The sequence below is a fragment of the Physeter macrocephalus genome, chromosome 9 (assembly GCF_002837175.3).
Source record: "Physeter macrocephalus isolate SW-GA chromosome 9, ASM283717v5, whole genome shotgun sequence".
Taxonomy (NCBI): Eukaryota; Metazoa; Chordata; class Mammalia; order Artiodactyla; family Physeteridae; genus Physeter; species Physeter macrocephalus.
Window position 1 is genome coordinate 11,894,037 of NC_041222.1, and position 25,627 is coordinate 11,919,663.

Consider the following 25,627-nt stretch of genomic DNA (forward strand, 5'->3'; position numbering starts at 1 on the left):
AGGCCCGCGTAACGCAAAAAAAAAAAAAAAAAAAAAAAAAAAAAAAAAAAAAGATACTTGGTCTAAATTCCTGTTAATTAGATCTCAAAATAGAAAGAACTCAGATATCATTCAGTTTGGTTATTTCCTGCCAGCTTTGGAGTCTCTGAGATTGATCTGGTTCATGTTGCTGTTTTTAGGTAAATCACGGCGTTCCATTCTGACTGGCCAAAGCAGCAAAGAGCCAAGACTTTGACGTTAGCAGGCTATTACAAGTGCCTTTCAGCACACTTACTATAAACCCATTCCCTGCTGTAATTTCTTTCAGATTATGGGACAGTCGGGGCCTGCAGGTAGCTCATGTATTTCCCGCAAAGCAGCACATCCAGACCTACTGCGAGGTCAGTGAGGATGGACACAAGTGTATCTCCTGCAGCAGCGGCTTTGGAGGGGAAGGCTGTGAAGCCACGGTGAGAGACTGTGCAAGGTCCAGGTGTTTGGTTGCTGATGAGAAATGACTTCCTCTGGCTTCCTGCCTGTACTGGGCTACACAGGCAGGCTCTACTAATGTCTCAGGCCTATTCCAAGTGCATACTGTCAGTGATCCTTTGCATTCCAGACACTTCTTTCAAGAAACCACCATTGCCTGAGCTCTCTGCATTGGTCACAGAAAAGAGGAATGTGATGAGAGCCAAGATAGGAAGGTGTTAAATACAGAACCAGCCTATTAATGTCCCTACTCCCAACAGAACTTAGAAAGGGGAGGGACTGTTTGAAGAACCAGGTGTGTTCCCACTGTACGTGTGGTCACAGTAAAGGAGTTCAAGCTCTTCGGGAAGTTTGGAGCTCTAGTGTTGGTTGAGGGCCCACCCCATCCCTAACCCATATACCTTTCCTTGCAGTTAATTTCGGGATAGGTTGCCTAGGCTCCTCCAAAGTACCTTGGATTTCTTTCTCTCTTTCTTTCTTTCTTTTTTTTTGGTTGCACCACACAGCTTGCAGGATCTTAGTTCCCCGACCAGGGATCAAATCCGTGCCCTCAGCAGTGAAAGCACAGAGTCCTAACCACTAGACCGCCAGGGAATTCCCAGTACCTTGTATTTCTAATTGTAAAATATCAGTTAAAAGGCTTATCTATAATCCAAATAGGACAATTACAGTTCCCATTTTATTGGACACTTACTATGTGCAAGGCACTGGGCTGAGCACATTATAGTGCATTATCTCATTTAATCCTAAAACAACCTTGTGAGTTAGGTATTATTATAGTTCCCATTTTACAGATGAAGAAATAGAGGCATGGCAAGTTGAAATCTCTATACAAGACCACACTTCTAGTAAATGGTAGGTTGAGGTGTTGACTCCCCGGCTGTTGATGTAGCATCTCTTCTCCAAGCTAAGCATTTCCAGCTCTTATAATTATTCCTTGGGTGACATGGTGTCCAGTGATTTCATTATTTATTGGGCACAATTCCATCTGCTCTTGTCTGTGAGCATTATTCTCCAGGTGTGGTCTGATTTGTATCAACAAGAGTGGGCTGGCAGGACTATCATCTCCCTTGTTATACAATCTAGTCTTCTTATACCAAGATTCAGTGTCTAGGCATTAAATCGGAAGGTCTGCACCTGTATTTACTTATGAGAAGGTGCTCCTAACTATGGGGCCCCACAGGACCCACAGATGCCAAGAGGCTGTTATAAGGCAGCTCTTGAGCTGTCATAGAAGCACCCCATTCTGTCCCATCGTGCTACAGGACTTGGAGCTTTCACTAACCATGGTGATAATAATGAAGGCAACAACCCTCTGGCACATCCTTAACCTGGGTTGTTTGAGGCATAGCTGTTGCTGAAATAGTCACCGCATGGCTGGATGCTTGGGTGTGTGGATGGGATGGATGAAGATAAGGGTGTCTATGAGGAGGTAAGTGGAGGGAATAGGTGCATCATGAGACGCCGGGGAGAGGATATCAGTGAATGAAGCATGTCTAAATCTGGGGAAATATGTACGTGTGAGCCAGCCTCTGTCATTACTTTGCAGTTGTGGGACCTAAGGCAGACGCGGAACAGAATCTGTGAGTACAAGGGGCACTTCCAGACCGTAGCATGCTGTGTCTTTCTACCAAGAGCATTAGCCTTGATGCCTGTGATTGCTACCTCATCGCATGACTGCAAGGTGAAGATCTGGAACCAAGAGAGTGGAGGTAAGGAGCCTGCTGTTAATGCTTCTCAAAGATACATGAAGTGCTACAGGCTTCCTTAAAACTCTTTCTTCCATAGCTCTGCATATACAAAGCCACTCATGTCCTGCCACTGTCCAGTCCCATAGTGGTTAAGAGATGACACCAAGAGGCCAGAATCTCTGTCCAGTCTCTGCTAGGAGCTGTCACCATGTAACCCCTGGTATCATGTTGTACAGATTCATTCCTGAGAGCTCAAATGTATTTTGATTCTTTTATTCTTTCTACCTGAAGTTCCCATCTGGTTTTAACTTGTGATGCTCAAAATGTCTGGAAAAGAGAACAAGAGTTGCCATTTAAAAATTCATTTTCAAGGACTAAAATGAGAGCCTTAGCTCAGAGGGCATGAAGTGGGGTAAGGATAGTCTCAGAAAGACTCTGCCCTCTCTTGACTCTGCAGCTAAGGTTTGGGATCGCAGCAAGGTAGTGACACTTCAAAGCACCAGGGAAAAAGATGTTTCGGGAACAAGCTACCCAGAGTCCTCCATGCAGTGGTGTGCCGGAACCAGCTCCTACTGGCTGTTTGTTAAATATTCAGGAATATTTAATATGGTCGTGGTGGGAGTATTTACACCATGAAAACTGGCAAATGCTATGAATGAAGGTAGGTTTTTTTTCCTTCCAAAAAGCCAGTTTACCAGCACCCCACTGCCTCCGTGCTATGCTGTCCTGGACACTGGCTTCTGCCAGACACAGGAATAACATTAATTGAGAGAGAACCTCAAGCCAAATCCCTTCGACAGTCATTCCCAGAAACTCAGCTCCCAGCAGGGGAGGATAGGGTCGCTCCCTCAGAGAAAAGATACGGGATCACGTCTAGTGGCTCACAAGCCAGACTTCCACGGCGAGTGCAGCCTGGCTGCACCCTCCTGTGGAGCTGTGGGAGGAGGGGGAGAGCAGCTCTTCTAGATTCAGGGATCAAAAACCTGAGACCAGGGAGAACCAGGTGTGAAAGCGCTGCCCTGCCTGCCAGGCATGCAAGTGTAGCTCTTAGAAGAGCAGCCTCAAGATGCAGATGGAGGAGACTGGGTCAGCTGGCAGGCTCAGACTGCCCTTCAGGTCCCTCATCATCCTTTGTGCTGAAGGGAGCGAGACCCCAGGGAGCCAGCAGCTGAAGATCAGTATCCTTATCTGTTTTCTCTGCGCTGACCCATGCTTTGTTCTCTGGGCAGGTGTCTGAGGGTAGCATTTTAACATGGCCTTGCAGCGAGGCCCCAGTTGTCCAACGTACTTCCAGGCGGTGTACGTCCTGTTGGGCCCACGTGCCATTCTCTAGAGTTGACGTCTTGGGGTTGACTTCCCCGCTGGTGCACGTTCCTCTGAGGCACACAGTGCCTCTCTCATCTGGGTTAGATGCACATAGCACGTGCTTTATTTCTGGGGGTTTCTTACAAAGACACTGCCTTTCATGATATGTGCACTCTTGGCCTAACGTGCTGGTTCCCCCTTCCTTCCCAGCCTGCCTTTTCACCCTGTCTCTGGATGGATCAGGACCTTTGACTTCCCTGGCTGTGGCTGACACCGTCTCCTTATTGTGCGCAAGTTTCAGCAGAGGAATTCGCTTACTCAGGGTGGACCATAGCCGAGGGCTGGAACTGCAGGAAGTGGCAGGATTCTGAGGCCAAGACACCTTCACTGGACAATAGCAAACTGTGGCCCCTACTTACTCAGTGTGACTTTGTGTTTTTCCATGTTCTCTTGTGGGGAGGGCCATGTGGAACTGGTGTTCTTTGCTTAGGCTCCCTTGGAAGGTATATCAGTGTTAGAAGTCAATTTAAGTCTAGTGGTTCAAAATCAGGTGCAGAGATTAGAAATATGGACTCAACCATAAGGTTCTCAAACTAAGTTAAATCCAAATGCAATTTTTGGTGAGCTTTGGGGACTGCTCTTCAAAAAAAAGTTTATGGGCCTCTCACTTTCTGAGATGGCCCACACTCTGTCCGTGGAATGTGTTTCTCCCAAGGCTGTCTCGCCTTTTGAGACAGACCGCATTCTGTCTATGGAATGTGTATCTCTCTCTAAAAAAAAGTTTATGGCTTGGAATGATAACCTGTAGGTATAAGAGTGATAGGCCTCTGTCTGTGAGAGTCAGAACACAGGTCTGAGTCTATTGAACTGACCTTTTCCATGTCTCCACGAAAGAAGAAAATGCAGTGGAGAGAGAAACTCTGTTTTGGTTGCCTCGCAATTATCTAGATGGGAAAGGATAGTGCAGCTCCATGGAGGAAATGGATTGTAGACATGAGATTAAGCTCTAATCACAGCCCCTCAGCAATGTGAAGAATCAAAGTTAGGGCAAGAAAGCAAAAGCCTTGGCTTCTACTCGGCGTAGTCGCAGAGGGGAGGTGGCAAATCCCTAGACCGCTGCTAGGGCTGCACAAACGCGAGACCTGCGCTGGCGTGAAGAGGCCGACCACGGCAGCACCTCGCCCACAGTTAGACGAGTTATCAAACCCGTTCCGTGGATAAGAAAACGGAGAGGTGAAGGCTAAAAACATTGCATTTGTATATTTTAACATTTCCACTTAGTTTTATATAACTCTTTCTGGGGAATGGCCAGAATAAGGCAAAGGGAATCTCCGCGACAACAATGGAACATATAGAAAAAAGCAGAAAGATGGATTCAGCTGTGCCAGCCACTGAGCCCCCCTCGGTGAGGAGAGGCAGGATGCTCGGCTCTGTCTGTGTGGCCCCCGGGCGCGCTCAGTCCCCAGCCTGGTGCTCACAAGCCTGCTTTCCTCCAGGAAACAGTCACTCCTGCCGTCAGGCAGGTCCATACCTAAGGCAGCTGAGGCCTGGAGAGTCCCTTTCTGATGAGTCCCAAAGAAAGATTTAGCATTCGTCCTCTCTGGCCCCTGCCTGCCCCTGATTCCAGTGGCTGACAGCCCTCTTCCCTGTCCCCTCCTGCTCCTCTTTGGGGCCAGCTCCCCCATGCTGCCTCTAGTCACGAGGCAGGAGAATCTTAAGCTCGTGCAAAGCGTCAGACCTGAATTGGACTCTCCATTTCCCCATTTAGCTGGATGACCTTGGGAAAGTTATAAAACCTCAGTTTCCTCACTTACAATATGGAGCTTCATAATCAGACGTTTTTTACAGGGCTGTTCCGAGGACTCGACTGTGTTAAATGCCAAGCAAACTAGTGGGTGCTTACAAATGGCAGCCACAACTCCTTACCACCCGCTCTGTCCAGACTAAACGCTCACACAACACATTTACCACTCCTTCACCCGTTCTCCTTAGATGGTATTTTCTAAACCTTTAGCCATTGTTCAGCTTCCCTGTGATTCCCTAAGTTATGGATCTTTGAGCTCTGAAAGGACAAAGTGGGTGGTGGGAGAGGAAGCTGCATCACTGAGCACCTACAGGTGGCTGAATACATGTATCCTCACTGCAGTTGTGTTATTCCCATGTCACAGATGAGGAAGCTGAGGCCCAGGGACATCCAGTCCTTTGCCCAAGGTTACATGCGTGGGGAAGAAGAGGAGAACTGAGACTGGGCCTGGGTCTGCCTGACTTTCCTCCTCACCCCTTTGCCTCTGCATGATGTCACAAAGTCCATTTTAGAAATTGGTAGGCTATGACATTGTGTATTTTCTGGACCAGTTATTAACTTTTTGGCTCCAAGGAGATCCTCCTGGCCAGGTGCCTGGGAGCAGTAGACAGGTGTCTCGGGGAAAGTCCTAGGGAATCCTGAACTATTAGTGCTACAGGTGAGCCTTTCTTCTACAAGGAAGACAGAAAATCCAAGGGAGTGGTTGGGAGGGGTCCCAGGAAAGGGGAACAGTGGGAACATATGTGAGAAAATAGAAGGGCTCTGATGAAGTAGCCCAGTTCTATTACCAATAAAATTGTTTCCCGGGCTTCCCTGGTGGCACAGTGGTTAAGGATCCGCCTGCCAACGCAGGGGACACGGGTTCGAGCTCTGGTCCGGGAAGATCCCACATGCCGCGGAGCAACCAAGCCCATGCGCCACAACTACTGAAGCCCACGCGCCTAGAGCCCGAGCTCCTCAACAAGAGAAGCCACCACAATGAGAAGCCCGCGCACTGCAATGAAGAGTAGCCCCCGCTCGCTGCAACTAGAGAAAGCCCACGTGCAGCAACAAAGACCCAACGCAGCCAAAGGTAAATAAAAATAAAATAAATAAATAAATGTTTCCCTACACTCTACACATGCTTGATATAAAAATTCCTTATCTGTGCATTTTAAGTAGAAAATAGATTAATAAATCCAAAGGTATTATAGGATTTTTCAGTCTTATATGCTCTAATCAGGTACTCTCAGCACCTAAGATACAGGCTGCTAAAATGCATTCATTTGTGCATTGAATACTTCATTTTAGAGGCTATTCCTCTAAAATCATATAAAGGAATTTTCCAAAGACAGGTGACCTTTTTTTCTTTCTTTTTTCTGTTTTCTTTTTTGGCCGCGGTGTGCGGCATGCAGGATCTTAGTCCCCCTACCAGGGATCGAACCCACGTTCCCTGCAGTGGAAGCGTGGAGTCTTGATCACTGGACCACCAGGGAAGTCCAAGTTTTTTCTAGGAAAGTATATAAGCCCTTGGAATCTGGCCAATTATATTTTAAATTTTTAAAAAAATTTATATATTTACTTATATAAGTTGAAAATATTTATATATTTAAGGAAAAATGCATGGTGATTATTAATGCCCTTTTTACTTATTTTTTGGTGGCTTGCACTATCTTATAAGAGGACCTTCATTTTTACTAAGAGGTTAAAAATAACCTGGAAAAGAGTGATTATTTTCTTCAAAATAGCTACCAGCAAGAACTGTGATGCAGTGAATATCATTGGTATCCCCAAAGTATCAGACAAGTCCCCATTATCACTATCTTCCTGAACAGTGATTATTAAAGAAGGTTCCCCAGGAGTTCTGAGTTTAGAGTCACTGAAACAGAAATAATGTCCGATCTTTTAGCTGTAGCAGCAGAAATGTACCTCCAGATGTGTGTTTTCAGCACTGGTATTGAGAGACGTGTTGTTTTCAGTCTGTAACAGCCTTCATTTGACACAGGAATGGCAAGTATAGAACTCAGGTCACTTGTTTTTTAAATATTTATTTATTTATTTGGCTGCACCGTGTCTTAGTTGTAGCACGCGGGATCTTTCGTTTCAGGGCGCGGGCTCTTTGTTGTGGCACAGGCGTCTCTCTAGTCACGGCGCTCGGGCTCTCTAGTTGTGGCGCATGGGCTCTAGAGCACGCAGGCTCAGTAGTTGAGGCGCAGGGGGCTTAGTTGCCCCGCGGCATGTGGGATCTTAGCTCCCCAACCAGGGATCGAACCCACGTCCCCTGCATTGGAAGGCGGATTCTTAACCACTGAACCACCAGGGAAGCCCCCACTTGTTTTTTTAAATCTTTTAACACTGAGATAAAGGAACTTAGCTTTTTCTGAATGGCCTTTTTAAAGCATAATTATCAAAGAACAGCTTCATCATTAAAACACAGCAGACTGTTAGTTGTTCCTGAAATGGGCAGTTATTGGCACAGGCAATCCAGCTAAGACAGCATTCCCAGCTAGGCACAGCCGTAAGAATAAGTTGGTTTCAGTGGAGTGTGAGTGGAAGTGATGTAACTTCCACCCTATTAGCTCAAAAGGAGTATGTTTGTCCAGGATTTCCCCTCTGAGTCCCTTCCCACTAGGTGGGATGCAGACTGCCAGCAACAGCTTCAGCTATTCAGATAAGGACAAGGTGATGCAACCACAAGAAAGAAGGAACCTGGGGCCCCAAATAACCTCCAAGAGCTCACACACACACACACACACACACACACACACACACATATAAACTTTTCAAGTTTAGCCATCATCACAGAGTTTCAAATGTCTTAAGTTTATAGCTGGCTGAATTTTCTTAAACTGAACACACTCTAGTAACTAGATGAAGAAGCATAATACATCCAGGAACGCAGATGGCCTCCCTCATACTCCCCTTTAGAACTATCCACCAAGGTATTTGTAACAGCATAAATTGCTTTTGTCTGCTTTTCTACTTTATATAAGTAGAATCATATTGTAGTAGATGGAAGATATGGCCACAAGCTTCTCCCATCCCTGTATGTGTGACCCTTTGCAAAGTAACTTCCCATTAATAGATGGGATCTATTTTCCCAGCCCTTGAATCTGTGACGGCCTTTGACTTGGTTTGACCAACAGAATGCAGAAGACCGAATGCTATGCAAGTCTGAGGCTCAGCCTTAGAGAGAGCTTGCCGCTTCACTTTCACCCTCTTAGAATGCTACTCTGAGGCTTCCATGTCAGGGAGTGACCTAGGCCCTGTGCAGAAGAACCCCGTACCACCACACATGTGAACAAGGTCACCTTGGACCTTCCAGCCCTGCCAAACCTGCAGCTGAATGCAGCCATAGATGAAATCAGAAGAGAAACTGGGCAGCTAGCCCACAGAATCATGAAAAACAATAAATTGTTTTAAGACTAAGTTTTGGGACAGTTATCCAGCAGTAGAGTTAGGTGAAACAATATGTGTGTTTAATTTTCGTCAGGCTTCTTGGGCTCAACATGTTTGTGAGATAGATTGACATTGTTTGATAGTATTCTATTGTGTGACAATATAATTTATCCACTTAACTACTGATGGGCATATGGGTGTTTCTAGTTTGGGGCTCTTAAAATCAGTGCTGCTATGCACATTCCATTAGTATGTCACCTGGTGAAATATGCAGGCATTGTATTCACTATATAACCAGGGGAGGCCATTCTGGGCCACAGGGTAGAATGCATGATCAGCTTTAGTGGATACCACCTCTTTTCCAAAAAGTTTGTCACAGTTCACATTCCCACCAGCTGTGGAGGACCTTCAGCAGAGTTTCCGTTGTTCCATACCCTTGGCTAACACTCTGTGCTCTTAAACTTTGCAAACCTCAGTTTTAAAGATGCGTGTGTAAATGTTGAAGACGGTATGAGGGAAGTGTCAGCTCCCCGGGCCAACATTAGAAAGAAGCTGGACCAGCTGGTTTTGATTCTACCTTTCTTCCTGACACCTCCAGTTAACAGGTGAGAATTTTAACAGTAAAACCTTATATGCTCTATACAGACTACTTTCACAATCATAATTTCATCTGAGTCTTCCAATAAAATAACACTGGTGTCAACTAGCACTGCATGTCCAGGTGCTGAACTCGCAGTCCATCCAGAAATAGTCTTTTGGGAACCAGCCACCTTCACATGACTAACAACCTTGTACACATTTAAAATGGGGCTGCGTGAAATGTTGTCCGTGATTCACCCTAAGTGAAAAACACAGGTGACAAAACAGCCCCATACAGCCTCATCCCATTTTGGTAAAAATATATCTGCACATATGTCTATACATTGATAGATGAAGGTCTGGAAGAAATAGAGCAAAAATGTTAACAGTGTTATCTCTGGGTATTGAGTTTAAAGATGAATTTATCTTCTACTTTATGCCTTTTTTTTTGTAATGAGGATGAATCAGTTTCATTTTAAAAACGTAATTATTTTTGAAATAGATAACGCATTCACATAGTCACAATCAAGAATGCGAGAGTTTATACATTAAAGTCTCCCTCTCATCCACGTCTGCCTTCCATCTGGCTCCCTCCAGAGGTAACCAGTGTTACCAGCATCTACTGTACTCTTTCAGAGACATTTCATGCATATACGACAAGCAAATACATAAATTTGTTATTTCCTTTGTCACTTTATGATCAAAAACAAGACTATTTTCATTTTGAAGAAAAGGTTGTAGAAGACTATTTTATGATGTGGAAAGATAAGTGGAAAGGCTACAAAACAGTACATAGAGTATGACATATTTTATAATAATGTATGAAAAAATTTTGCATTTAAAACACTTATAAAGAGACTGAAAGGCTATACACCGAAAGGCTATGATAAACATACCTTTGTCCAGAAAGAATTTTTCTTTGTTTCTAATTACCATCCGTAGAAAAGTTCTTATTGTGAAACCATAATTCAAGTTTCATACTGAAGATTCTACGACCCATTTGTTTGAACCATGTGAGAATTAGAATACAATAATACAATTACAAAAGCCACTTTGAGTTGCCTCTCATCCAGAAGATGTTATTTTTACAGTCTTATTTATTGTGGAGAGGGCTTTATGTTAGACCCTTCACATTGTTTGGATCCTGAGCTTTATTTTTTCGGTGGTCATCTCTGCATGTAGGATTTTGGGTGAGTTTATTTTCTCCTTATTGGTGGCAGTGTGGCCTGGGTTTAGGGCGTGGACTCCAGCACCACCATGCCTGGTTCAAATCCCAGTCTGCCGCTTCTTAGCCTCACGACCTTGGGCAAGAGCTTAATCTGTGTGTCAGTGCCGTCATCTGTGAAATGGAGATGGTATGATGGTAGCACCTACTCACAGAGTTGTCATCAGGGATGTCATACGATTCAGGTAGAGCCCCTCGAATAGTGCCTAGCATTGTTCCTAAGTGTCAGTGCTATATTCATCTGAGTTGCCTAATTTTTCCATATTGGACATGTACTACAATAAAAGTTAAAGAATAAACTCCCATGAGAGAAGGGAAACTAGACAGATGTAGAGACGAACACAAATGAGAAAGAGTGAGAAGAGAGCAAACCATGAGGCCCCGGGAACCCAGTGAGGAGGGAGGGGCCCGGCTTCCTGATTTCGACTAAAAGCCCCGTGAAAGGATCCCTCAGTCGGCACTGCAAGCTGAACATTCCAAGAGCAGAGATGGACTTTGGCCCAGGAGCCTTCTCTCCGGGCATTTGCAGAAGGCCTTTGAGACCTTCCTGGAAACTGCCCTGGCCCTTCCTTGTACAAACGGCCTCTTGAAACTTTTTGCCACTGTCTTCCTGGCAGGGGTCATGTGGAGAAAGGCTTCAGAGTTAAGTGTCAGGACTTACCTGGCTGTGCCTGGCCCAACTCACTCCAATGACCTTCAGGGGGCAATTACTGCCACCCTGATGTGGCGGCAAGTCTGGGGGACTGGAAGACAAGATGCTTCATTCGCAGCCCAGCTGGAGGAAGAACCGTCCAATTGCAGTTCTGTGTTTCTAAACACACCAGGTGGCATGGGCCGGAGGCCTGCTGTCCTGTGTCCTCAGCCGGGAACCCTCCGCCTGGGGACAGAGAGGGGAGGGGAAGGCAGATGAAGGGAGAGGAGGAAAGCGCAGGCCCTGGGGTCCAGCCTCAGCTCTGACATTTCGCATTGATGTTAGCTGGGATAAATTCTTAATTTCATCAAAATCCAATCACTCCTCACAGAATCCCTTGAATTGATCTGGGAACAACAATGCCAGATGTGACCTGCTTGATGAAAGGAATTATGTGAACTACTTTATATTTGAAAGAATATCTAGATCCTGTAGTTCCTGCTAAGTCTGAGGTAAACGAGGGCTGGGAAGTAGTCTTATATCAGTGTTTCTAAATTTATTCAATTGACACATTTTTAAAATAAAATAAAATAATAAAACAGTTCATAATCCTTATCCACAATGCTTAAAATCCCCACGTTCTGGAGACAAAGGTTTTTTTCATTAAATTTGGTGCCAAAATTGACCTGATGGTGCTTATTCTTTTGGGTATCAATCTTTATAATAAACTGCAGAATATTAATACAATAAAATAAATTGCAGAATATTAATGCATTTGATTACCAGGTGCTGCCTCAGGTCTCACTAGTATATGGTAAATGCATCATATTATCTTCCTAAAATACGAAAAATTCTGAATTCTGAAACACATCTGGCCCCAACGGCTTTGCATGAGGATTGTGACGTGTAAAACAAGCTCAGATGCTGCACACAGGAAATGGGGAGGGAGGGACGGTGTCCATTCCCAGGCTGAGATTCACCCAGCCCTGTCTGGGACATCTTCCTGGTGTCAGATCCTTGAGAAGTCTTTAAGAACCTGAAGACACATGTACCCAGGATGAGTCAAGGAGCATATGCTGGGGATATTTTTTCCTAAATTAGTCCTCATACTTCAGTGTGTCTCTGAATCCCCCTGGGGATCTTGTGAAAATGCAAATTCTGATTCAGTAGGTCTGGAATGGGCCTGAGCTTCTGCATTCCTATCAATCTCCAGGTGATACCTCTGCTGCTGGGACTGTTCTGGCCTCCTGGCTCCAAGTGATAACAATGTGGTGCCCCACAGGGAAAGTTGCCCCCTGCCCTTGGCGGGGGGTGGGAGCTCACTCAACACTGATCACCGGACCAAAACCTGCCTCGTCACCGCCTTTTCTCCATCCTCCACTGCCCATTTACTGCCTTCTGCTGCCTTTTCCTCCTCGCATGGTTCGTGCTACCCTCCGCCTCCATTCCCGACCTTGGCTGGGCCTCACCAAGTCTCATGACTCTTCACTCATCCGGTTCCAAGGTACTGCTTAGACAAGGTGCTTTTCCAGCTGACTGACCTCACCTCCGAAGCATGAACTAAATTAGTTCAACTCTCAAATTCCTGAGATGGCTCACTATCTCTCCTGGGTATCTCCCCGGAAAATTTTCCACTGTTTGCAAAGTACTCCCCAGCCCTGACCACCCAGAGATATTAATGATAATGCATTTGCTCACTAGACAAGCAGTGACCCGGGAAAGGGCCATGGGTTATTTAATTTTATGTCAACGCTTGCAATGCCCTGACTGATTTCTTACACACCCTCCTTGCTTCTTTTTAAGTTCTGGATTCCCGGGTTGCAGAAAACTCAGACTTCCTTGTTTTCCAAGTGAATTTTCCTATTGCAAAAGTAATACATATTTATTAATAAAAGTTTAGAAAATATAGTTAACAAGAAAATGGCAATACCAGTAAACTTAGCACGCAGAGATAACCATTGGGACATTTTGTCTCATGGCCTTTCAGGCTTTATATATAAATTTTGTTTTAAAAAATCTGGATCATACATATAACATTTTGTAACTGCTTTGCCCCCCTCCATTTATAGTATATTGTGACCATTTTCACAGATCAATAAAAATTCTTCTGCAATAGCATTTTAAACAAGGGACTTCCCTAGCGGTCTAGTGGTTAAGACTTCATGCTTCCACCACAGGGAGCGTGGGTTCAATCCCAGGCCAGGAATAGAATGAAGGCCAAATATACATATATTTCTTATTATAAATCACAATATCACACATACCTTTTGGATACTTCCAGGGAATTATATTATTATGTAAAAGTGTATATAAACTTCATGGTTCACATGAGTTGCCAAACCAGAAAGCATGGCTTCCAAACTCTCAAATACGAACCAGATCCTTTGGGCTGAATCAGTGTCCTGAATTCTCACTAACCTTAGTGAACCAGAAGTGATACTGGAAAGCAGGGCGTTCTAGGGCTGCGAGGGAATTCCAGGCCACCAGGTCAAGCCTTGAGGCATCCCTCTGTCTCCTGCTCAGAAAGAGGAAAAATGCTTAGAGGTCTTTGTTAGGGATCTACAACTTCCCAAAGAACACAGCTATTTTTCAGACAATTCAAGGCTAATCTAAATCCTGGCAATCATTTTGGCATTTATTTTTCCAGCCAATATTTATATATTTAAAATGAAGGGATGGGGGAACTTCCTGGTTGTCCACTAGTTAGGACTCAGTGCTTCCACTGCAGGGGGCCCAGGCTCAATCCCAGGTCAGGGAACTAAGATCCTGCATGCCTTGAGGCGCGGCCAAAAAAAACACAAACAACAACAAATGAAGGGATTAGATCAACAAGGGAATGGTTAAGTAATTTGTGGTACAGCCATTCAATGAAATATGATACAACCATTAAAAAACTGAAAAAGCTCTTTATGCACTAATACAGAATGATAGATACATCGTTAAGTGAAAAAAGCAAGGTGTAGAACCATGTATACCAAATGCACATTTGTGTAAAAAGGAGGAATAGGAATACATAGACATTTTGACACAGGAGTTTTGCTTGTGTATTCATAAAGCATCTTTGGAAAGATACACAAGAAACTGATAGTATAATTCCTTAATTTGTAGGGAAATTAGGTAGCTGGGAGAACAACATTTTCATTGCAAAATGAAACCTCTCGTGCTGAACATGCAAATGTATTACCTCTTCTAAAATAAAAAGTTTAAAATACAAAGTAAGGGGACTAGGGCATTTGATTACATCATAAAATACATTTATTTCTGTTTATTCTCCAAACCCCAATTTATTTATTTATTTATTTATTTAAATTTTTTTAACATCTTTATTGGAGTATAACTGTTTTACAATAGTGTGTTAGTTTCTCCTTTACAACAAAGTGAATCAGTTATACATATACATATGTTCCCATATCTCTTCCCTCTTGCGTCTCCCACCCTCCCTATCCCACCCCTCTCATGGTCACAAAGCACAGAGGTGATCTCCCTGTGCTATGCGGCAGCTTCCCACTAGCTATCTAATTTACATTTGGTAGTGCATATATGTCCCTGCCACTCTCTCACTTCGTCACAGCTTACCCTTCCCCCTCCCCACGTCCTCAAGTCCATGCTCTAGTAGGTCTGTGTTTTATTCCCATCCTACCACTAATCTCTTCATGACATTTTTTTTCTTAGATTACATATATATGTGTTAGCATACGGTATTTGTTTTCCTCCTTCTGACTTACTTCACTGTGTATGACAGACTCCAGATCTATCCACCTCATTACAAATAACTCAGTTTCATTTCTTTTTATGGCTGAGTAATATTCCATTGTATATATGTGCCACATCTTCTTTATCCATTCATCTGTTGATGGACAGTTAGGTTGCTTCCATGTCCTGGCTATTGTAAATAGAGCTGCAATGAACATTGGGGTGCATGTGTCTTTTTGAATTATGGTTTCTCTGAATCCCCCTGGGGATCTTGTGAAAATGCAAATTCTGATTCAGTAGGTCTGGAATGGGCCTGAGCTTCTGCATTCCTATCAATCTCCAGGTGATACCTCTGCTGCTGGGACTGTTCTGGCCTCCTGGCTCCAAGTGATAACAATGTGGTGCCCCACAGGGAAAGTTGCCCCCTGCCCTTGGCGGGGGGTGGGAGCTCACTCAACACTGATCACCGGACCAAAACCTGCCTCGTCACCGCCTTTTCTCCATCCTCCACTGCCCATTTACTGCCTTCTGCTGCCTTTTCCTCCTCGCATGGTTCGTGCTACCCTCCGCCTCCATTCCCGACCTTGGCTGGGCCTCACCAAGTCTCATGACTCTTCACTCATCCGGTTCCAAGGTACTGCTTAGACAAGGTGCTTTTCCAGCTGACTGACCTCACCTCCGAAGCATGAACTAAATTAGTTCAACTCTCAAATTCCTGAGATGGCTCACTATCTCTCCTGGGTATCTCCCCGGAAAATTTTCCACTGTTTGCAAAGTACTCCCCAGCCCTGACCACCCAGAGATATTAATGATAATGCATTTGCTCACTAGACAAGCAGTGACCCGGGAAAGGGCCATGGGTTATTTAATTTTATGTCAACGCTTGCAATGCCCTGACTGATTTCTTACACACCCTCCTTGCTTCTTTTTAAGTTCTGGATTCCCGGGTTGCAGAAAACTCAGACTTCCTTGTTTTCCAAGTGAATTTTCCTATTGCAAAAGTAATACATATTTATTAATAAAAGTTTAGAAAATATAGTTAACAAGAAAATGGCAATACCAGTAAACTTAGCACGCAGAGATAACCATTGGGACATTTTGTCTCATGGCCTTTCAGGCTTTATATATAAATTTTGTTTTAAAAAATCTGGATCATACATATAACATTTTGTAACTGCTTTGCCCCCCTCCATTTATAGTATATTGTGACCATTTTCACAGATCAATAAAAATTCTTCTGCAATAGCATTTTAAACAAGGGACTTCCCTAGCGGTCTAGTGGTTAAGACTTCATGCTTCCACCACAGGGAGCGTGGGTTCAATCCCAGGCCAGGAATAGAATGAAGGCCAAATATACATATATTTCTTATTATAAATCACAATATCACACATACCTTTTGGATACTTCCAGGGAATTATATTATTATGTAAAAGTGTATATAAACTTCATGGTTCACATGAGTTGCCAAACCAGAAAGCATGGCTTCCAAACTCTCAAATACGAACCAGATCCTTTGGGCTGAATCAGTGTCCTGAATTCTCACTAACCTTAGTGAACCAGAAGTGATACTGGAAAGCAGGGCGTTCTAGGGCTGCGAGGGAATTCCAGGCCACCAGGTCAAGCCTTGAGGCATCCCTCTGTCTCCTGCTCAGAAAGAGGAAAAATGCTTAGAGGTCTTTGTTAGGGATCTACAACTTCCCAAAGAACACAGCTATTTTTCAGACAATTCAAGGCTAATCTAAATCCTGGCAATCATTTTGGCATTTATTTTTCCAGCCAATATTTATATATTTAAAATGAAGGGATGGGGGAACTTCCTGGTTGTCCACTAGTTAGGACTCAGTGCTTCCACTGCAGGGGGCCCAGGCTCAATCCCAGGTCAGGGAACTAAGATCCTGCATGCCTTGAGGCGCGGCCAAAAAAAACACAAACAACAACAAATGAAGGGATTAGATCAACAAGGGAATGGTTAAGTAATTTGTGGTACAGCCATTCAATGAAATATGATACAACCATTAAAAAACTGAAAAAGCTCTTTATGCACTAATACAGAATGATATCTCAGATACATCGTTAAGTGAAAAAAGCAAGGTGTAGAACCATGTATACCAAATGCACATTTGTGTAAAAAGGAGGAATAGGAATACATAGACATTTTGACACAGGAGTTTTGCTTGTGTATTCATAAAGCATCTTTGGAAAGATACACAAGAAACTGATAGTATAATTCCTTAATTTGTAGGGAAATTAGGTAGCTGGGAGAACAACATTTTCATTGCAAAATGAAACCTCTCGTGCTGAACATGCAAATGTATTACCTCTTCTAAAATAAAAAGTTTAAAATACAAAGTAAGGGGACTAGGGCATTTGATTACATCATAAAATACATTTATTTCTGTTTATTCTCCAAACCCCAATTTATTTATTTATTTATTTATTTAAATTTTTTTAACATCTTTATTGGAGTATAACTGTTTTACAATAGTGTGTTAGTTTCTCCTTTACAACAAAGTGAATCAGTTATACATATACATATGTTCCCATATCTCTTCCCTCTTGTGTCTCCCTCCCTCCCACCCCCACCCCTCTCATGGTCACAAAGCACAGAGGTGATCTCCCTGTGCTATGCGGCAGCTTCCCACTAGCTATCTAATTTACATTTGGTAGTGCATATATGTCCCTGCCACTCTCTCACTTCATCACAGCTTACCCTTCCCCCTCCCCACGTCCTCAAGTCCATGCTCTAGTAGGTCTGTGTTTTATTCCCATCCTACCACTAATCTCTTCATGACATTTTTTTTCTTAGATTACATATATATGTGTTAGCATACGGTATTTGTTTTTCTCCTTCTGACTTACTTCACTCTGTATGACAGACTCCAGGTCTATCCACCTCATTACAAATAACTCAGTTTCATTTCTTTTTATGGCTGAGTAATATTCCATTGTATATATGTGCCACATCTTCTTTATCCATTCATCTGTTGATGTACACTTAGGTTGCTTCCATGTCCTGGCTATTGTAAATAGAGCTGCAATGAACATTTTGGTACATGACTCTTTTTGAATTATGGTTTTCTCAGGGTATATGCCCAGTAGTGGGATTGTGGGGTCGTATGGTAGTTCTATTTGTAGCTTTTTAAGGAAACTCCATACTGTTCTCCATAGTGGCTGTATCAATTTACATTCCCACCAGCAGTGCAAGAGGGTTCCCTTTTCTCCACACCCTCTCCAGCATTTATTATTTCTAGAGTTTTTGATGATGGCCAATCTGACCGGTGTGAGATGATATCTCATTGTCCAAACCCCAATTTAAATGGTCAGTAAAGGAATAAAAAAGAGGATCATATGTACAGAGAATAGGAGAGGGAACAAAAGATAGATCGTATGAACACACTTTTGGGAGACAGTGAGGCAACGGCACAGATTTCAGAGTCATACTTGCAGTCCCAGCTCTTTAACTTGCTTCTCATGAGCTCTTGGGCAAAAAACCCCTTACTTGCTTTGAGCTTCTGATTCCTTATCTGTGGAAGAGTAAGGACAAGTCATTTATTTTATGTGATCCATACTGCGCCTTGTGGGAGCGTTGGGAGGATTCATTGTCCCAGATCAGAAGCATTTAATAAAGCACATAAACTGCTATTATTACTTTTAATAATAGTAGTGGGTTTTAGCTAATATTATGTTAATGTTTGTCAGTCTGATAGGAAAGATAGCAGTATCTTATTTTAAATCTGAATTTCTCTAATTATAAATGAGGTTGAACAATTACATACATATTCCACTTGTATTTCTTTTTCTGTGATTTGCCTGATCAACTCTTAATAATAGTTAACATTTACTGCATGTTACTATGTACCAGGCACTGTGTTATGATCTCTGCATGCATTATCTCATTTAACCTGTGGATCAAATAGGTAAAATTATTATGCCCATTTTCAGCTGAGAAAAATAATATTTAGAGAAATTAATTTGCCCAAGTCTCCATCACTAGTCAGTAGAGTCTGGATTCTGAGCGAGGACTTGACTCTGACCCAGAAATCTGACTTGATTGAGAACCCAGGCTCTTCAGGCTTAGGCTTCAGTGACTCTCCCCTAATGGTTTTCCTTTTGGATTAAATAATTTTCTCAATATTTTGCAAGTGCCCTTTGTATTTTAGTTGCAGGGCGCAGAGTAGGAAAGGATCGATCTGCGCCGAGGGGCAGAAGTGGCATCAGAGACAACCTGCCTGCCTGTCAACTGCCCATAAGGCTGTGTGTGAGCCAAGGCGGTGCAGTCAGAGGTGATGCAGGAGACCAACCGGGTGCAGAACAGAGGCCTGCAAAGATGAGTGGACTTCGACCCCCTTAGAGAGAAAGCAAGAGTGACTCACAGGAGGAAGATGAAACCAAAGCTTCCAGGCTGTCCCTGGTAGGCTCAGACAGTCCAAAGGCAGCAGAGGGAAGGAGAGAAAATCCTAGATGGAGATCTGGCCAAGAGCTTCCCGAAGACCATGCAAATGAGGCACGCCCACAACTGCCTGGAAACCAGGCCGGGAGAAGTCAGAGCCCAGAGCACATGCTGCAGGGCCGTGCTAGGCAAAGGAGCAGGAGGAGGTGGAGGAGGCGCTGAGGGAGCAGGTAAGGAACCAGGGAGGGTCGTGGAGGGACGGGTCACAGGGCCCTGCATCCTGAGATGCAACGCTGTCCTGGGAGGCAGGGCTCCTGGGATCATCTTTCAAGCTCAGCCATTCTTTAGCTGTGAAGCCTTGGGCAAGTCACTTCACCATTCTGAGCCTTGATGTTCCCATCTATAAAATGAGTGTAAAAATAGCATGCTACCTATGTATTGAGCATTCTGCTGTGCTTTGCTGGGCACATAACAGCCATTATCCCCTCCTCACAGCAAGCTCATAAGGTGAGATCATTAGCCTATATTACAGAGGAAAACAAAGCTCAGAGAGGTTAAGCCATTTGTCTAAGACCTCACAGCAAAGAAGTCTGGTTCCATAGCTGCACACTGTCGACTCCTGATCCTGCTTCCTTCAGAGGGTGGTTTTACAGAATCAAATGGAAAAAAAAATTGTAAAAGGCAAATTATACCATCAAGATGTGAGTTACCACACTTAGACCCCGGCCAAGACTGAGGCCCTTTGTAAACTGGGAAGTCCTATAAAAATGCTAGTTCTTCACCTCTCTCCTCTGGAGGTTGAAAGTATTGGGGTGATGCTACAGACAATGGATATTTGGCTGACTGACCTGGTCACAGACTGAGGAGATGTCTTTGGGGTGGTATTGGGACGTCCTGGCTTGAGAGTGAGTCGTTGGTGGATAAGTGGCCAGAGTCGCTCCTGGAGACAGACTCTGAAACCACAGACAAGGCCTGAGGTGACCATGGCAGATCAGGGCCCAAGTGCTCATTCAACAGGGATCATCCCTCCTCTTGAACATCTTACAGCTTCGGCCGTGGAACTTCAGAAAATGGAAGTCTGCTTTGTGGGGAGGGGAAGATCTTTAAGGGTAGTAATACAAGCTTAGTGCAATAAAGTTAGAATTTTCAGGCAAGAGAATGAAAAACAAACAAACTAACAAACCTATAATCTTACCCCCAGAGATAAGCACTGTTGACATTTCAGTGTTTGTTTTTCCACACATTTTTTTCCATTGCACACATATATTGAAAAATTAGATCGTACTGTAATATGGTTTTATTACTGGTTCTTTTCACTTAATGACATGTCATGAACGTATTTCTATATCAATAGATGTTTTATCACATCATTTAAAGGCTGCAGAATGTCTCTTTGTGTGGATGGAGCAGAATTTATTTAATAAGTGTCCTACTATTGGATAATTAGGCAGTTTTCAATTTTTAACCGTTAGAGCTGTGCTTTCTACCCAAATCTTGGCACAGGTCCTGGATTATTTCCACAGGATAAATTCCCAGTGGGGGAACTGCTGAATCAAGGTTATGTATATTTTAAGGCCTTTGATAAATACTAAAGGTCTGCTTCTGACACACTCTGGAATTCAGGGGCTCCTCAAAGCTCAATGCAGAAAATTTCATGGCCTCAAAGTCAGCCTTGAGCCTTCCTCTCTCTCAAATCCATTTGCAGGGATAATGCAACCACCTCATATATAGTCTTTACTGGGTGCCAGGCTCTGTCTAAGAGCTTTACCCTCTGAGGCACCACTTTTAGCTTGCTCTTCAGAAGAAACTGAAGAACAGAGAGGTTAAACAGTTCACTTGGAATCACAGCCCTAACAAGCAGTGTGTTGGGGGTCAATAGCCTTGACAACCTGGTTCTAGAATCTATGCTGTCCACTGCTTCTTGCAAAGTATATTTGATTGCATCTGCAAAGATATCTTTCACCCATCCCCTTGATCTTCTCCACCAACGCCTCACATGCATCAAGCCCCACCATCCCAAACTGGACCACGGCTAGAGCCCCTAACTGGTCTTCCATTTCCACTTATCCCTTTCACCCTGTCTTCTGCTCTGCAGCTGGAATGTTGCTTTAAAAATGGAAATAGGATCGGGTCACCCCCCACCCCCCAACCCTGCCGGCAAGCACATACATACACACACACTCAGCCTTAGAATAAAGCCCAGATGCATTCCCCAGCCTCCAGGGCAGCCTCTCTGGCTTCTTCCTAAAAGCCACTTCCCCATCCAGACCCATCCACTACACCCCAGTCACCCGGCCTCCTTTCACTTCCTCAACAACAGAGCTTTTTCTCACCCTAAGGCTTTGGCACATGCTGTTCCCTTGAGCTCGAATGCTCTTCTTCCACCCTGCAGGGCCGGATTCTTCTCATCCTCTGGTCTTGGCTTTCATATCATCTCTCTGGAGAAAGCTTCCCTGGTGATCTCACCTGAAGCAACAAGTCCCCTAAGCCCATTTTCCTTTTTGTCCTTTATAGTATTAATTAAAATTGTGTATTTATTGCCCATCACTCATTAAATGTCTCTTTCCCTCACTAGACTCTAAATGTCATGAGGTCAAAGACCATGTCTATTTTGTTCCCCATTATTTACCCAGTGCCTAGCACAGCACCTGGCATGCATGCGGCGAGCTCTCATTAACACAATGACTGCTCGTAGAAAGGACGAATTGTCCACAGAAGGAGGCATTCATTGGTGAGGATCTTTGGCAAACTATCCGAGCTTCAGCCAGAGCTGTTCCATCCCCCTCCTGCATGTCTTCACTTCCTCTTCCCTGTCATGAGGCAGTGACACAGGTCTAGGGTCTAGAAGGAAACCCGGAAGCCATGGGTGAGAATGTAAGCAGGTTTTGCTTCAGGCGCCAACTCAGTCAGGGTAGATGATGTCATATTGGGGGCACAAGGGAGACTCGTTACCCCCAAGTCCCCCCTGCACGGTTCCTGGATTCCTACCATGAGAGACTTCTGGCCACGAGGAATCTCCTAGTGAAAGGCAAACACTCACTATCCAGTTAATAACACACATCCAGCAGGTGGACTGAATGGGTGAGGGCTCTACCTTTCTGACAGCAGCATGGCGGTGGCCTGGAAGTCCAGGTGTCACCACTAACTAGTGAGTGACCTTGGGTGAGAGTCACTTCTTGCCTCCCATCTGCAAAGTGAGTGGTTAGGCTGGAGAAGAGGTTTTTAAACTTTTTTTTCCTCAGAAGCTCAAGTCTTCAACTTGTTCAAATGACCAATATGCAAAAAGTCAAGTGTTTCCGGTTGAAATAGGGATGTGGGGCTGGAGCACTCCTCCTCCCTGACTCCCACCTTTAAGTCCCAAGGGTGGTGGGAGGGCTGAGTCTTGGACTACAAGATCTCAGCTGTCAGCGCCTGCCAGGCTGACCATCTGTGTCAGCTAAGGACAAAGAAGGCAGCTGGGCTTGCATATTCTGGGTGCAGCTCCTTGGGCACATTAAGTGATCGGAAGGGGATGGGAGAGGACTTGTTGAATCTGATACTCAGAGAGTATTCAGAGACTTTAGGCTGTGCAGCAGGTGAATTTCATAGCAATTGAAGGGCAGGGCAAAGGAGGTTTCAGCCATTTTAGAAAAGAAATGAGGGCCCAGGAGAGAGGAAGCCCAGAAGGCTCACTTACCCTCTCCACAATCTAGAAGAAGGAAATTGCCACCCCTGCCTTTCCAGGCCAGGGATCCCAGGTCTTGAAAAGACCGCCCACAATCTCACAGATAACTTGGCTTCCAGGGTTGGTTGGTTGCCACGCCCCAGGGGAACACTGGTCCCTCACCTCACCACCCGCCACCTGGGCAGCTCTCTGGCCTTCTGGCCTTCGCTGCAGGCAGGTGCGCTCAGGAGACTGCAGCCTGGGCTACCTGGCAGCTCCAGGTGCTGCGTGTACGCTGCTATGGAGACGGGCCCCGGGGTTGGTGGTGAGAAGGCAGCTTCCCAAAGCTTTGCAGATTCTGGAGGGGAAGAGGCTGGAGCCTCAGACCCTTCAGGGTAGTCTGCCTGACAGCCGCAGTGCCAAGGAAGGCCAGGTGGGTGCTCTGGGAGTTTCTAGGACAAATGTGGGGGGAGGAGCCGGGGAGGCCACATCTTGGGAGGAGGCTCTGGAAGGGCTGATCTGGGTAGGGGAGCCTCTCCATGTTTCCAGGTCAAGGGGAAAAGCCTTCCCAGAGGCCCACTTGCCAGGCCAGTGCCCTGCACAAAGACTGGGCCAGTGGCACTGAGGATTGGCCCTGCAGCCCAAAGGGAGGAGGGAGAGAGGGCCTGGCATTTGCCCCCAGAGGAGGGATAGACCAGGGAATTCACAAAGCCCATCTCTGTGCTAGTCAGGATCCGAGGCAGCAGGGAAGGAAATATTTGCCCTGTAGCACGAAGCACTGACTGTGGCTCCTCTCCCTCTCCCTGGAGCCCAAGAGGCCAAGGGCAATCACATGCAGCACAAGGAGCATTTTTATCCATTTCCAAAGCCATGGTGCCGTCTCCTTGAGCGGGAGCTCATGATCGTGGGGTGCCTGAGGCCTGGGCCCGCTAGAGGGGATGCTGCAGGAGCGCCGCACCTAACTCTACGGCTTAGGAACTGGGTGATCTGAAACTATCGCTTCTTTTATTTTTTTTAATTTTTATTGGGGTATAGTTGATTTACACCTGTTAGTTTCAGGTATACAGCAAAGTGAATCAGTTATACATATACATATATCCATCCTTTTTTTTAGATTCTTTTCCCATATAGGCCATTACAGAGTATTGAGTTCCCTGTGCTATATAGTAGGTCCTTATTAGTTATCTATTTTATATATAGTAGTATGTATATGTCAATCCCAATCTCTCAATTTATCCGTCCCCCCTTACCCCCTGGTAACCATAAGTTTGTTTTCCACATTTGTTAACTCTATTTCGGTTTTGTAGATAAGTTCATTTCACTTCACCTTTTGAACCTAAGTTTTTTCATCTGTGAAATGTGGGTGGTAATACCTTTTAACAACCCACAGGACACAGCCTAGGGCCAAGTACAGGCACGGAGCTTAATGGGTGTTCCTTTGCTCCTTTTCCCTTTCTGCCAGGACGTCTCCTGCCAGACCTCCCAGTGTCTGGTCTGAGGATGGCGGAGAAGCAGGGCCGGGAGCCGGAGTGCCCTGTGTGCTGGAACCCCTTCAACAACACGTTCCACACCCCCAAAGTGCTGGACTGCTGCCACTCCTTCTGCGTGGAATGCCTGGCCCACCTCAGCCTGGTGACTCCGGCCCGGCGCCGGCTGCTGTGTCCGCTCTGTCGCCAGCCCACTGTGCTGGCCTCCGGACAGCCTGTCACCGACTTGCCCACGGACACTGCCGTGCTCACCCTGCTCCGCCTGGAGCCCCACCACGTCATCCTGGAAGGCCGCCAGCTCTGTCTCAAGGATGAGCCCAAGAGCCGCTACTTCCTGCGCCAGCCCCGGGTCTACACGCTGGAACTCGGCCCCGGGCCTGGCAGCCAGACTGGGCCCCCCCAGGACGTGGCCCCTACCACCAGCCCCAGCCCCAGCCCCAGCGCCGACTCTCTGAGGGGGTGTTTCCGCAACCCGCAGTTCCGGACCTTTGCCTACCTGCTGGCTGTCATCCTCAGCGCCGCTCTGTTGCTCATCTTCTCCATCTTTTGGACCAAGCAGTTTTTTGGGGGCGTGGGGTGAGTATCTGTTCCAGACAAAGAACCAAGCCTTTCTTGGCTGCTGCTGGGTATGAGGACTGCAGAGCCTCATATGCGGTTGTCTTCCTTTGTAGTATTGTTCTTTTTTACAATCCAGGGATTGGCTAGGCTGTGCATCTGCTTCTGGGAACGGAGAGAGTCCTACTATAATGAGAACCTCTGAAAGCTAATGGGAAAAGATATGAAGAGAGCTCTGGGTGTGAACCACGGGTCATGGAAGGGCCGAGAAGCAGATCTGTGATGACAGGGCTACGTAGCATGTTGTACCAAAGGGCTGGGCGATGGCATCCAGGAACCTGGCCCACTCAGACAGCAAGCTGCAACTTTTACTGGAGCTGCTTTGAACTCAGTTCACATTTTTTGGAGTTGCTCTTTCTATTATTTGTTGCTAAAAAATTTGGAAAGTGAACTTCAATTGTGAGCAAATGTGTTTGTCTTCCCCTTTGTTTTCTCTTTGGATGTTTTGCCACCAGTCCCAGTAAAAATGGCCTGCATTCATTAATTCATTCACTCACTCATTCAACAACCACTTGGCTGGTCCTCTGTCAGAACTAGGGGGAGAGAAGGGTAGGATGAGCCAGGGGTGGCAGAGTCCTTACCAGCAAGGAGGGCATGTTCACTCAGCTGCTTCTTGTACAAGACGACCTCTTGTCAGTGCATGGTTTATGGAGTGTTAAGGGTAGAAAAGTTTAAAGGTGAAAGAAACCAGAGTCAGTGACCAGAAGAAATCTGGGA

General features: G+C 45.2%; 2 protein-coding genes and 1 long non-coding RNA gene across 7 annotated transcripts in view; 2 read left to right on the forward strand and 1 right to left on the reverse strand.

Annotated features, from left to right (window-relative positions):
- The window catches only part of WDR31 (WD repeat domain 31), a 10,119-nt gene extending 6,284 nt beyond the window's left edge, over positions 1-3,835 (forward strand). For both annotated transcript variants that reach the window (XM_028493610.2, XM_028493611.2), the window contains 3 exons: positions 308-449; positions 2,018-2,180; positions 3,675-3,835. In XM_028493610.2, the coding sequence (XP_028349411.1) occupies positions 308-449; positions 2,018-2,180; positions 3,675-3,835 (466 nt within the window). The remainder of the gene's footprint in view (positions 1-307; positions 450-2,017; positions 2,181-3,674) is intronic.
- LOC114486842 (uncharacterized) overlaps positions 1-11,449 on the reverse strand; it is a 13,634-nt gene extending 2,185 nt beyond the window's left edge. The window contains exon 1 of the long non-coding RNA XR_003681135.1: positions 11,112-11,449. This is a non-coding gene — a long non-coding RNA (uncharacterized lncRNA). The remainder of the gene's footprint in view (positions 1-11,111) is intronic.
- The window catches only part of RNF183 (ring finger protein 183), a 27,498-nt gene continuing 11,068 nt past the window's right edge, over positions 9,198-25,627 (forward strand). Inside the window, exons 1-3 of one of the 4 annotated variants that reach the window (XM_028493614.2) lie at positions 9,198-9,251; positions 18,936-19,395; positions 24,271-25,307. In XM_028493614.2, the coding sequence (XP_028349415.1) occupies positions 19,269-19,395; positions 24,271-24,875 (732 nt within the window). In that variant the 5' untranslated portion in view covers positions 9,198-9,251; positions 18,936-19,268 and the 3' untranslated portion in view covers positions 24,876-25,307. Of the gene's footprint in view, positions 9,252-15,120; positions 15,409-18,935; positions 19,396-24,270; positions 25,308-25,627 lie in introns of those variants that run through there. The other 3 variants (XM_007109492.4, XM_055087011.1, XM_028493612.2) reach the window with 3 other exon arrangements.